This window comes from Galeopterus variegatus, unplaced genomic scaffold (assembly GCF_000696425.1).
Source record: "Galeopterus variegatus unplaced genomic scaffold, G_variegatus-3.0.2 Scaffold393, whole genome shotgun sequence".
Classification (NCBI taxonomy): domain Eukaryota; kingdom Metazoa; phylum Chordata; class Mammalia; order Dermoptera; family Cynocephalidae; genus Galeopterus; species Galeopterus variegatus.
This window is the reverse complement of record NW_007726504.1, coordinates 360,330-373,009: the sequence shown is the minus strand read 5'-3', so window position 1 is coordinate 373,009 and position 12,680 is coordinate 360,330. Positions and strand designations below refer to the sequence as shown.

The 12,680-nt window shown below is 47.2% G+C and overlaps 1 protein-coding gene across 1 annotated transcript in view; it reads right to left on the bottom strand.

Moving 5' to 3' along the window:
* Window positions 1–12,680, bottom strand: part of ADAMTS17 (ADAM metallopeptidase with thrombospondin type 1 motif, 17) — a 313,263-nt gene that overhangs the window by 112,152 nt on the left and 188,431 nt on the right. Inside the window, exons 11-12 of the mRNA XM_008568277.1 lie at window positions 11,688–11,789; window positions 10,480–10,625 (exon numbers count right to left, since the gene is read on the bottom strand). Coding sequence (XP_008566499.1) covers window positions 10,480–10,625; window positions 11,688–11,789 — 248 coding nt within the window. The remainder of the gene's footprint in view (window positions 1–10,479; window positions 10,626–11,687; window positions 11,790–12,680) is intronic.

The window sequence follows — 12,680 nt, the reverse complement described above, 5'->3', positions numbered from 1 at the left end:
CGACACCAAGGGTTGCGATCCCGTTACTGGTCACAAAAAAAGACAAAAAGGAAAAAAAAAAGAATAAGGATATCAAATAGATTGTTTAACATTATGCCTCAAGGAACCAGAAAAATAAACTCAAAATTAGCAAACTAAACCCAAAATTAGAAGAGAAAAGAAAATAAAACTCAGAACAGAAATAAATCAAATAATAAACAGGAAAACCATAGAAAGAATAATAATATGATTGGATTTTAGAAAAAATAAATAACAAACCCTTAGCTAGTCTAACTACAAAAAAAAAAAAAAAAAAAAAAAAAAAAAAAAAAAAAAAACCAGGTGGGGAGCCAGCGTTGGTCCATGGACCATAGTCTGCCAGCTCCTGGATTACACGAACACCTTGGAGAAAACATCCTGAGTAGAAGGAAAGGCTCCCTTCATACTGCTCTGTCTGCCTCATACACACCAGAAAACAATTCCCTCCCCTGGGAGTGGAGGAGGCCTGGGGAGATTATACACTGGGGTCACATAGAGGGGCCCTGAGTCCTGGTCTCTACATTAGGCCCAAGTTAGGAAATGGCTAAACCTCTAGAATTTTCATGGCATATGAGAACAGAGGACCCCAGTGTTCTGTTTTCTGCCTGGAACACGAGGAAGGCAGCTGGATCTCAGAGAAATGATCGTACAGCGTGTTTGAGTAGATGGTACCTCCAACAGCCTCCCCAAGAACCCGAGCCCAGGCATTGGTGCAAGCAGAATGAATGGGTTCTTAATGTGCCACAAAGCCCAGTGTGCAGGAGCAGAGAGAGGCTGCCCCTGCAGAGCCACATGGGTCAACAGGAGAGATGTCTCCAAGGCAACAGGTGAGCTGCCATCACTGGGACCAGAGAAGAGATGAGTGATGTAACAGATCCTGAATGTCAAGATGTTACAAACTGAATTGTCCCCACTTCATGTCCTAACCCCCAGCACCTCAGAATGTGACCTTATTTGGAAATAGGGCCATTGCAGATGTAATTAGTTAAAATGAGGTCATACTAGAGCAGGGTGAGCCCCTAATCCAATATGACTGGTATCTTAAAAAAAAAGAGGATACCTGGAGATATACACACACAGGGAGAACACCATAAGAAGATGAGAGCAGAGACCGGGATGATGCTTCTATACCCAAAGGAATGCCAAACACTGTCAGCAAGCCACCAGAAGCTAGGAGAGAGGCACGGAACAGATTCTCCCTCACAGCCATCAGGAGGAACCAACCGTGCCAGCATCTTGCCCTTGCCCTTCCAGCCTCCAGAACTGTGAGACAAAACATTTCTGTTGGTTAAGCCACCCAATCTGTGGTGCTGTTATGGGGCCCTAGGAAATGAATACCCCAGATGTCACAGGACCTGACGCATCTTCATAAAACTTGGACACAGACTCAGGGAAAGTGGGGCAAAAACTGAAGTGATTAGGAACCCAGCAGGGACTGGGATGGAGTTCGAAAGTACAGATTAGGTTGGTTTCTAGAAGAATAAAGGAAGCTAGGTTTCCTGTATACCTTAAGGTGTGGGCTGTGACTTGTACGTGGCATGTAATTAACTTCCTGAATGGTCATTGAGCTTCACTTTGCCTTCAGTTTCATCCACTTCCACCAATTGATTTCTCCCAATTTGTATCTGACTGACCCATATACACCAACTACCTTTATACTGGATGGGGTAGGCAGAGAGGAGACAAGATGTGACATAGGAGAACTCCTGGATCTGGGAGATGTGGCGGTGGCAGCCCATAGGATCCCACATGTGCTTCAGCGTCTCTCCCTACAGATCTCTGTTCATCCTGTTTCTTCTCCCTGTCCAAACCTTCTCCCATAGGCAAGTTTCCTTTCAGCCTTCTTGCTGGCTCACTGCCCCATCATCCCCACCTCCCACCCCCTAACCCCTGCCCATCCTTGAGGCCACCTCCACACTAAAGCCTTTTTTCCTTTCCTTCCTGAGCCTTTCCTCATCTTGTTTGGGTTTCTGCTATGCTGTTTACCATCAACCTTGCGACATGATGAGCTGGGTTCCTGTCTTCCTCCGATTCCTTTGCAGCCTCCAGAAGAGAGGATACCCTTACATAGGATAGTCTTCAAAAAGCTGTAGTTAAACTGAATTGATATTTATTATCAGAGCTTGTCTTAAAATGACCAAGAGAGACAGTGATGTCAGGGAAGATTGCAGAGTAAGAAGCACCAGGAATCCATCTCTCCACCTAGAAAACAATTATACTGGCAAAAACTGTCTGAAGTAACTATTTTGAAACTCTGAAGCCTATTTGAAAGCTTCCAGCTTCCAGGGGAAAACTTGGCTGGTAAATTGAAGTTAGTTTTGGTCAGTTTCATTCTTATTTTATTTTATTTTTGGTGGCTGGCCAGTACAGGGAACCGAACCCTTGACTTTGGTGTTGCAAGGCTGCACTCTAACCAGCTGAACTAACTGGCCAGCCCTGTCAGTTTCATTCTTTAGTGTGGTAGCAGCAACTATCTGTCTTCCACCCCCTGCCCCATAGCAGGCAGTCATGCCCATGCTTCTGAAGCAGCTTGCTGGAGCCAGGGTGGGCAATAAGGACCTTATCCTACAAATATCCAGGTTCTGTGTATTGACTGTTGATTGCTGCTTTTGATCACTGAGGTGCAGACACAGAGGCTGGCCAATGTTGTTGCAACCCCCACCAGTTGAAGTGGCTTCCAGGAAATTTCAAGGAGCAGCACTTTTTTTCTCCTTTTTCCACTTTTAGGAGCCAGACATTTAAGGACTAAGTCATTTAAAAGTAACTGCAATATCCAGGAGAATTTAGAAAGCCACTAGCTATGACCAGGAAAAGATGCAGGCTCAGAAAAGATCTGAGAAGACATTAAGCTTTGACTTCAGGTTGTTCCCAGACACAAAGATACCACTGAACCACAAAAACCCAAACCAAAACAAAACAAATTGCAAACCCTGGGGAAACGGGAGTATCTGTTTCCAGAGTTACCGCTTTATAAGATTCAAATATCTAATTTTCAACAAAAATATCACAAAGCACACAAAGAAACAGTAATGTGTGCTTCATTCAAAGGAACAAAATATACAGGCAGAACCTTTCCCTGAGGAAACCCAGATGTTGGACTTACTAGACAAAGACTTTAAGACAACTGTTACAAAGATGCCTAAGAGATAAAGGAAGACATAGACAAAGACAGGAAGATGATGTATGATCTAAATGAAAATAACAAGACAGAAATTATAAAAAGGAAATAAATTAATTTTGGAGTGAAAAGTAAAATAACTGAAATGAAAAATCCACCAGATGAGTTCAAAGTAGATTTTGGCAGACAGAAGAATGAATCAGCAAACTGGAACACAGGACAATTAAAATCATCAAGTCTGAGAAGCAAAAAAAAAGGAAAAGCAAACACTGAGGACCAGTGGGACACCATCAAGGGGACTGATGTACATATTATGGAACCCCAGAAAGAAAAAGAGAGAGAAAGGGGTAGGGAGAGTATTTGAAGAAATAGTGGCTGAAAAATTCCTAAATGTGAATAAAGACATGAGTCTACAAATCCAAGAAGCTCAACAAACTCCAAGTAGGATAAACATACAGGGACCTGCATTCAGACATATTATAATTAAATTATCAAAGACAAAGAGAGACTCTTGAAAGCACCAGGAAAGAAATGACTTGTCTCATACAAGGGATCTTCAATAAGATTATCAGCTGATCTCACCAGAAACCTTAGAAGCCAAAAGTTAGTGGGCTGATATGATGGTACTTCAAAAAGTTAGTGGAAAATCAAATAAAAGATTTTTTTTTTCCTTTTTGTCTTTTTTACTGACCGGTAACGGGATTGCAACCCTCAGTGTCGCGCCCGCACCAGGGACCAGCAACGGGATCGCAACCCTCGGTGTTGCGCCCGCACCACGCTCAGCCAGTGAGCGGGAACCGGTCTCCACATGGGATCCGAACCCTCGGTGAGAGTGCCGCCACGCTCCCAGACAGCGCACTCTCCAGTGCGCCAGCAGGCCGGCCCCAAATAAAAGATTTTTGAAGACCCCTCATATATTAAAAGTGCTCAAAGAACAAAACTGTCAGCCAAGAATTCTATATCTGCAAAACTGTCCTTCAAAAATGAGGAAATTAAGACATTCCCAGATAAACAAAAATTGAGAAAGTTTGCTACAACTAGACCTGTATTACAAGAAATGCCAAAGAGAATCCTCTGAGTTCAAATGAAAGAATACCAGATATAATTTGAAGCCATATGGAGAATTAAAGATCTCCAGTCAAGCAGGCATGGTGCTAAACCTTGTAAGTACAAGGTACTATACAGACACTGGAGGAGGAACAGGCTTTTTTATCCCTGGTCCTAGTATGGGATTTCTCTTAGCATGCTCCTGTAGTGGCCTGTGACACATGCCACCTCCCTGTTGGCAGCATCCTCCTGCACCCCAGAGGGCCGGTTCCAAGCACACCAACACTTTGGGCAGATTCCCATCCTGATTTGAAATGCAGTCTCTCCCATGGATACCTTTCCTTGAGATATCTACCAGCACAGGACCTCCACAAAACTCTCTCATCCAGCAGGCCCTAGTAGTACTCTCTCCAAAAAGGTCCAAGGAATTTCAGCGCTGGTGGTGTGGTGGGGTTGGCCTCATCCAGATGTGTTCATTCCTGGGTATTCTGCCTCAGACCTGAGGACACTGGCTGCTCCTGGATCTGCTTTTCCTGTATTCTTTAGAGTTTGTTTTGCCTCTTAGTAGCTAATTCCCCATTACTCTAATCCCTGTTATAGCTAATGATTTTCATTAAACTTTCCCTGTTCAAAAAAATATGACCAAAAAGAACTGATTGGTTTTCAGTTTTCTTTGAGTCACTATTTTGAATAACATGAGGAAACGGGAGAAACAATCCACCAGCAGCCAGATTCACTATCCAAATAATCCCAGTATTGATATGTGGCAGGACTGCATGTGGTCCCTCACTATTCACTACTATCTCTATAATACAGGTCAGCTAGAGTGACCGTGCCATCGTGAAGGCCTCCTGCATGGACACAGATCTGGAGACAACAGAGTCACCACCCATGGCACAGAGAAGACAGAGGAGAATCTTTGCAGGGGAGGTGTGTCTGGCAGAGAGCTCCATAAATGGCTTCCTGACAGAAGTTCTGTGGGAAGAGTCTAAGGAGGGGACCAACTTTGCCAGTGTGAGTTGTGTAGACACAGGGGCTTTAGGAGATGCTGCACTGGGGCCAGGAGAGGCTAAATCTGCATGGTACAAGTGGAGAGGTGACACTCGCAATGTCTGAGGAGCAGAGGGCTGGATAAAAAAACAAAACACATCTACAAAGACTAAAATAACAGCAACCAAGCTTGATATGGCCAAAATGAAGGACAATTAAAATCGTAGAATTCATGGCACAGTCGAGTCATCCCTTTCTGAGAGCTCAAGGAAGGTCTGTGTCCTTCACTCAGCCTTTCACATGAGTGCTAGAAGGCACTGGCTCCAGGCTCTGCGAGGCCTCTGGGAGGAACCATGCTTTGCAAACCATTCAAAATCATCTCATTAAGTCTGCACAAGGAATCAAAAGGGCTCCTGACTGCGTCGAGGAAACTGAAGCTCTGAAAAGTTAAATCTGCTTGGCTGGTGAGGAAGAGGTAGAGATAAGAAACACAGTGCACAAGAGCTCCTGGGGGCAGCAGAACAGGAGCCCTGCTTCGGGGACAGGGCTGCCCCTTGGCCATTGAGAGGCCAGAAAGCACAGGCTGTCTCACTGACACCATCATGTGGATGTGGTGGTGTTTAAAGATGCACCTCTAATATCAACTGCCAATTTCTAGGACTTTCTAAACATGAATAAAGTACAAGCCTAGATATAAACCAAAGGGCCTGAACTGGCACTTCACAAGAGAAGGATCTCCAAATGGCAAATGAGGACATAAACAGATGCTCAGCCTCACTACTGATGAAGTACAAGTTAAAACCTCAACAAGATACTGCCATGCACCCACCAGAATGGCCCAAGGGAGGAGACTGATAACATCATGTGTCAGCAAGGCTGTGGAGCAGGTGGAACCTGACCACGGCTCATGGCAGTGAAAAAGGCAGGGCCACTCTGCAGAGCTGGTGAGCTGTCACATGGTCACACATGTGCACTAGAAGCCGGCGGCTCCCCTCCCACTGCGTGGCCATGCACCTGGCATGTGTGCCCCAACACGTGCTCGCCCCTGATAAGCAACACTGTGCAGGGAGATGGGCTTTTCCACCTTCATAAATAGGTTTAAAACCAAGGAAAAGAATAAGGTAGACAGGCTTTGGTGAGAAACTGAAGGTGTGCAGAGAAAGGTGAGCTCCACCCCAAATCCTCCTCAAACCCCTTCTGGGGCGGGGTGTGCAGTGCCTCAGGCAGATGCAGCAGCAGCAAAGGTGTGCTGAGAAGGACAAGGTCATGCAGCGGCAGGTCTGCCCCTGCTGGGGAGTGGGTAGGCGTGCAGAATCGAGGCAGGCTGGAAGAGGAGGATGCCCGCTGAATGGCAATTCCTCTATTTTGTATTTCACTCTATTAAATGAAGATGGATCAGAAGATAAAGTCACAAGAGCAGTACAAACCCGCTTAGCACCCAGAGACACCACCAGTCCAGCAGAGAGCGTCAGCCCCAGCCTCCCCAGCTCTATGAGCTCCGACCAGCTGGGAGGGCAATACTGTAGGGTTCCAGAAGTGGGGCCAGGCTGCTCATGCTCCTTCAGGGTCGTGAATGTCCTAGTTTTAAGGCCTATTCTGAAAGGTATCCAAGGAACACATGTAATTTATGCTTAAATGTAGAAGACTTGGGTTTTTAAAAACTACCCATGTGAAGGCCAGGTCACTGGCGCATTAAAAAGCACATATATGGGGTTTCACTGTGGAAGCAAAAACCAATTACAGGCATATAACCTCATTCCACCCATCCTCCCACAGATCACAGCAGGCCAGCAGCTTCCCTTTCCCTTTCTGGTGCTTGTGGGGCCATGCTGTGCAGTTACCCTGCCACACCCCAGTTCTGCAGTCCACTTGCCTTCCTATCCTGCACCCATGGGGACGGAGCTGACTTTTCACACGAGCATGTCTGAACCTTCTCCCCTTCTTCCTCCCTAGCCCTTCCCAACACCCAAGCCTTCAATGGAGTGCCGGGATTCAAATTAGAGATAAATTTTCTACCCTGTAGTCTAGGTGTAACTCCTGCAGTGACACAAATTATGGCAGGAAAGCATGAGCTAGGAAGCTGGTTTAAAAGCACAAACGTTCCTGAGGGCCTCAATGTCAACTGGCAGAAAATAAAAATTCCAATAGCTGTGAAGACCAAGACTAGAGAAAAAAAGGGCAAGGACTGTTGCCAATATTTTTGGACAGTGAATAAACCAGCTGCAGAAGATGGGGAACGCAGCCAGAAATATAGAGAGAAGGGGGCGGGGCGAGGGCCGTGGGAGCATTCCAAGCCCGAGACGTACATAGCAGTGAGATGTGGACATCCTTGTGAAATCTCAAGGCAGCGAGCCTGGTGATTTAAGGAGTGAGACAAGGAGAGGACGTTGTTTTGGTCAGAGCTTGGCTCTGAGGCCTCGATCAGCTGTGTTGTGTAACAATCACCACATCGAGCCATTCTGCAAAAGCAAGCTGGACTTTGTGAAATACCGTCAGCATCCTGCACCTCCTCGGGAAGCAGCCGAGACTGCTGTTCATTCCCTGCCCACAGCCTGCCCCGTCTCTTCCCATCCACCTGGGCTGGTTCCATGAAGGTGAGAAACTTTGTAGAAAATGACAAAGGAGAAAAGAGCATGCCGTTTCTGTTCAGGACAGGAAATCGAGCTACACTGTCACTGAGAAAGATCGGACAGGCTACAAAGGCGTAAATATTGTGGGAGCAAAAACATATTGTTTCTCTCAGTCAGGACAAGTGAGGCTGGGCTACGTGTTGAAGCTTGTTCTTGAGACAATGCTGAACACCCCTGGCCATGTGCTCCAGCCTCGCTGGAGAAGGGCAGGCATGGGCGACAGATGGTCCTCACGTGGCTGTTCCTAGCATCTGGGTCTCAGTGGGGTGAGGGGATCCAAGGAAAGGAGACCTACTTGGTGATCTGCTTTTTTGGCCTAATAATTGATAACAACCTTTGTGTCTTAGAGGGAAAAATGGTACCAGGGATGTGTTTTGGGGCACTGCATTGCAGAACGGTTGCTTTTCTTGGGCAAGCATGTGCTGGGTGGGAAGGCAGTCAGCACATTTTTCGGAGTGGCTGCACTGCTGTAGGCAGGGAGGGGAGGAAAGCGCCCAAACAGGTGTGGCCCATCCCAGATGCTCGTGGAGCTTGAAGGCCAGTGGGGAGGACAAAGTAAAAACAAGTGAGCAAGGACATGATAGCCTTTATTAAAAGGGGTTCCGTAGGAGAGTGAGGCAGCACCTCACTTTAAGCAGGGGGTCAGGGATGGAGAAGACATTTGCATTGAAACCCGAAGAGGGGCAGAGGCAGGTCAGGTAGAGGGAAAAGAGCATCAATGAAGGTCCTGGGGTTGGAACGTTGTGGCTAAAGAATGGAAAGGAGGCTTCAGGGCTGGAGCAGGTTGAATGGTTGCCCCTTTGCCCATCCAAACATATGTCACCTGGAACCTGGGAATGTGGCCTTATTTGGAAAAAGGGTCTTAGCAGATATAATTAAGTTAAGGATCTTGAGATGAGGTCATCCTGGATTGGGGTGGGCCCTAAATCCAATGACAAGTGTCCTTCTAGGAGAAGAAATGGTGAGGAGACGCACAGAAAAAACACTTAAAAATGGAGGCAGAGACTGAAGTGATGCCCCTACAAGCCAAGGAGGGCCAAGACTGCTGTCAACCCCCAGAAGCTAGCAGAGAGGCAAGGGACACATTCTCCTTCAGAGTGCCATGAAGGAACCCACCCTTCTGGCGCCTTGATTTAGGATTTCTGGTTTCTAGAACTGGGTTCCAAACCCGGCCTACCACCTAGCAGTGTGGACTTGGGCAAGTTACCTAACTTCTCTCTGACTCAGTTTTTATCTGTTCAATGGGGATGAAAGAACACTTTTCCCACAGGGCTACATAAAAATGATTTACTACATAAATGCCCAAGGGAACCTGGCACACGGCAGGGGTCTGCTGCATTCGCTGTCCTTATCACAATCAGACATGGAGGAGGAGGGACGGGCATGAGAGGATGGCACGCAGATTCCGGGGCCTGGACTGGAGCGGTGCAGGGTACAGCAGTGCTGTTTACTGGGAATGGAGACAGGGGGTGGGAGGAGAGTTTAGAAAGGGTCCAGTTTGAAGTGTCTGGAGAAACCAAGGGTTTCCAATCATCTACCCATCTATGCTTTTCATTAAGAAGTCATCTCTAACAGGTGAAACACCTACTATGTGCCAGGCACTCTGCTGGGTGCTGGAGGGAAAAGTTTTAACATGACAATAATACATGACGCCAGTTCTAAAAGCACTACTGGAAAAAGAGGTGTTCTTGCCACTGACTAAACTGTGAGCAGAAATTTTCCTAGAATCTGGAGGTTCCCAACCTTAGCTGGCCACTGGAGTCACCTGGGGAGATTTAAAACATCCAGTTCCTGGGTCCCACCCTCAGGGTTCGTGACTAATTGGTCTGGGGTACAGCCTGGACATCAGGGTTTTTAAATGCAAGAGGCATTTGCTAATTATTCATCAACAGGACTTAAGTGTAAGTAGCAAGCATTTCTTTTCAGTCAGGGTTTACAACTTGCCCATTTTCAAAATGGATATGATGCGGCAGAGACCCGAGACATAAAACAGAGCGTTAACACAAATATTAGAAAATGGGAAACTTGGAGAGGAGAAGAGAGAACCTGTGGTGAAGGAATTGCTATAACTGAGCACAGAAGTCTATCCCTGAGTTTTCTGGAGCAAATGTACAAAGAGGGGAACAAGAAGGGTTATGGGGTCATCATAGTCAAAAAGAAACCAAAGAGGAAAGAAAACCAAAAAATGTTTTCTGCCGAATAGCTCCAAGAGGACTCATGAAAAATATCTGGATGAACAAGACAGCCGACCCCATAGATACTTCGTGACCCATTAAGCCAGGCTGCTCCCAAATCAGCTAACAGCCAATTTCTAGTTGGGCCTCTCTTTCCTGAACGTCTACAGGCTTCCCCCAAATGACCTTTGACTAAGTAAACCATGAAACAAGTGAGAGGGGCTGTCATCCAGCTGTCTTGGGAAACCTTTCTACCAGGGTGCACATGAGGAAGAAAGGGGCCTGCCCACCATAGGACAGGACTGGGCGGTGTCTATGTCCTCTCACAGCATGCGACTGAAGCCGGGTCGGCCCCTGGCACACACAAGGCCCTGCACGCAGACCCTGGGTGATTTCATTTTCCTTCTCTAAATCTCAGCAGGAGGCAGACCCTGCATGACAGCTGCAGTTGGGAAGCCCTGCTCGAGGCACCCTGGGGAATGCCTGGGCAGGGGACACTTACGGGGGGTTGTCACATTTCCTCTGCCGGAAGCGGGCTCCCGTCCCACACGTTCGGCTGCACATGCTCCAGGTGCCCCAGGGGCTCCAGTCTCCGTCCACGTGCTCCGGGATGGGCGTCTTGCCGACACACTCCCCCGCGCGGCACCACTGAAACACAGCAGGTCAGCAAAGCCGCTCGCCCGCCACCCACAGGACAGCCATTTCCCTGGTGCCCAAGAACGCCATGCCACCAAAAAATCGATCTTTCAAAATTGACACAGAAGTGGACTATTTGAGGTGTTTGCTAAGTTTAGTGACATTCCTTGCTTACTCAACCTGATACCTATATCCCTCTGGGGTTTAGATTTTGCCCTAAACTTCCATGTGGAATGTGCTCTGTTGGGATTTTCTAAATTCCCAGAAAAAGGATTAATCCACATGGCCCATGAAGAAATGTGAGCTTCAGTAAATGTTGCTATATGTGAGCATTTCTCTCTGGAAGACAGAACCTCCTGGTTCTGAGGATCTGAACTTCAGAGGTGGGTTTGTGCTTAGAGGTGACACAGCCCGCCCCACACGAGTGGACCTCAGTTCTTTCTGAGGATAAGAGAAAGCCAATCCCCTAAAACAGAATTTCCCAAGTGTATGGCACATACTCTGGGGCATGAGATGTGATTTAGGGATCCCTAATAACATCAGCAAAGTGAAACATTACTTCCTTTCCAACTCTCTCTCAGTCCTTGCAATAACACAAAGGAGAAGGTGTCTGTGGCTGTGGGTCCTGAACACCTCTCCTTTCTAACACTGACCCACCACTACCATTCTTGAGGATCAGTCTCACTCTCTTAGGCTCTAGCTAGAATTGGATAACATTGTTCTCACCAAATACATTTTATAATAGCCTTCTGTGTGACAAGTGGTGCTGTTTTCCCACTTAAAGTGTACTGATAGAAAGTTTTCCTTTTAAGCAAATTCACTCATATGACAAAAGGAGTTAATCTAAAAAAATATTAAGTAAATGATTCTTATATCTTATATGAGAAAAAGGAGTGAGGTGATTTAGCACCCCTTCAAGCCTGGAGTGGGCTCCGTGGGCATTTCTACTGTGCCCAGGGGATGTTTCAGGGGCTCCTGAGCACAGAGTGCAGACTGCCTCTGAGAAGGAGAGTTGCCTAGTGCCCAGGAGATGTAGGGCTGCCTGCTGGGGGGCAGTGGGAGCCCAGGGGTTACCTTGTCTGCCCCACACTCGGTGCCATCCAAGGGAGGGTCCAGCTTGGTCTTGCAGGATGTATCTCCTTCTACCAGGCACCAGAGGCCAGCGCACATCAGATGCTGCAGGACAAGGGAAGGAACCATAACTGTCTAGAACACCTATGTGCCCAGCTTGCAACTGGGGTTGGAGGAGTGGCCCAACCACTTTGGATTTGGGGTTTGAAACATCTGGGGAAGAGAGAGAGTGGTGAGTTTGGATATCCAAAAAATAGGTGCACTGTTTCAAATGGCTCCTTTAGCAAAATACAATTCTGTGCATTTACTCCTAGGAGGGCTTATCTCATAGGACTGAGTTCAGCAGTTCTAGCATCAGCTATTGAGGTTCTAGGAGGTATCAGGGGCAGGGTACTGGCTGGGAGCAACAGCACCTGCCTCCCAGGAGTGATTAGCAAACAGATACCTTCTTTTTAATGTAGTGAGGGATGAAGCAGATACCCCTGGGCTGTCCAGAGCACACAGGAAAAAGATCTAACCAAGTTTCATCAGAGAGGGCTTCCTGGAAGCAGCAGCTCTGGAGCTGAGGCTGGAGGGTAGACAGCGGACATGAGGCCTAGAAGCAAGAGACCAAAGGGCCATGAGGGGCGCGGGCCCCCACAAGCAACTCTCCATTCCCCTACAGTCACCTGCTTCCTAGTTCAGCTGAGCTGTGCATAATCTCTTATAGCATTTCACCTAGAGAATTTTGGAATATCCAAAAATACACAATTAAAATAATTCCACTAAAACAGGAGTAGACATTTAAAAGCATAGACTCCTAATCATATTAATAGGAAATCTGGCAATGGACATAGTACTCAGAATGAGACAATTTATCAGAATCACTGAGGCAGACACGACCCGAAGAATTTGTGAGTGGACAGAGCCCTCAATGTGAAGACAGGAGCTGGATAACCCCCCCCCCCCAGGACCCCCCCCCCCCCCCCCCCCCCCCCCCCCCCCCCCCCCCCCCCC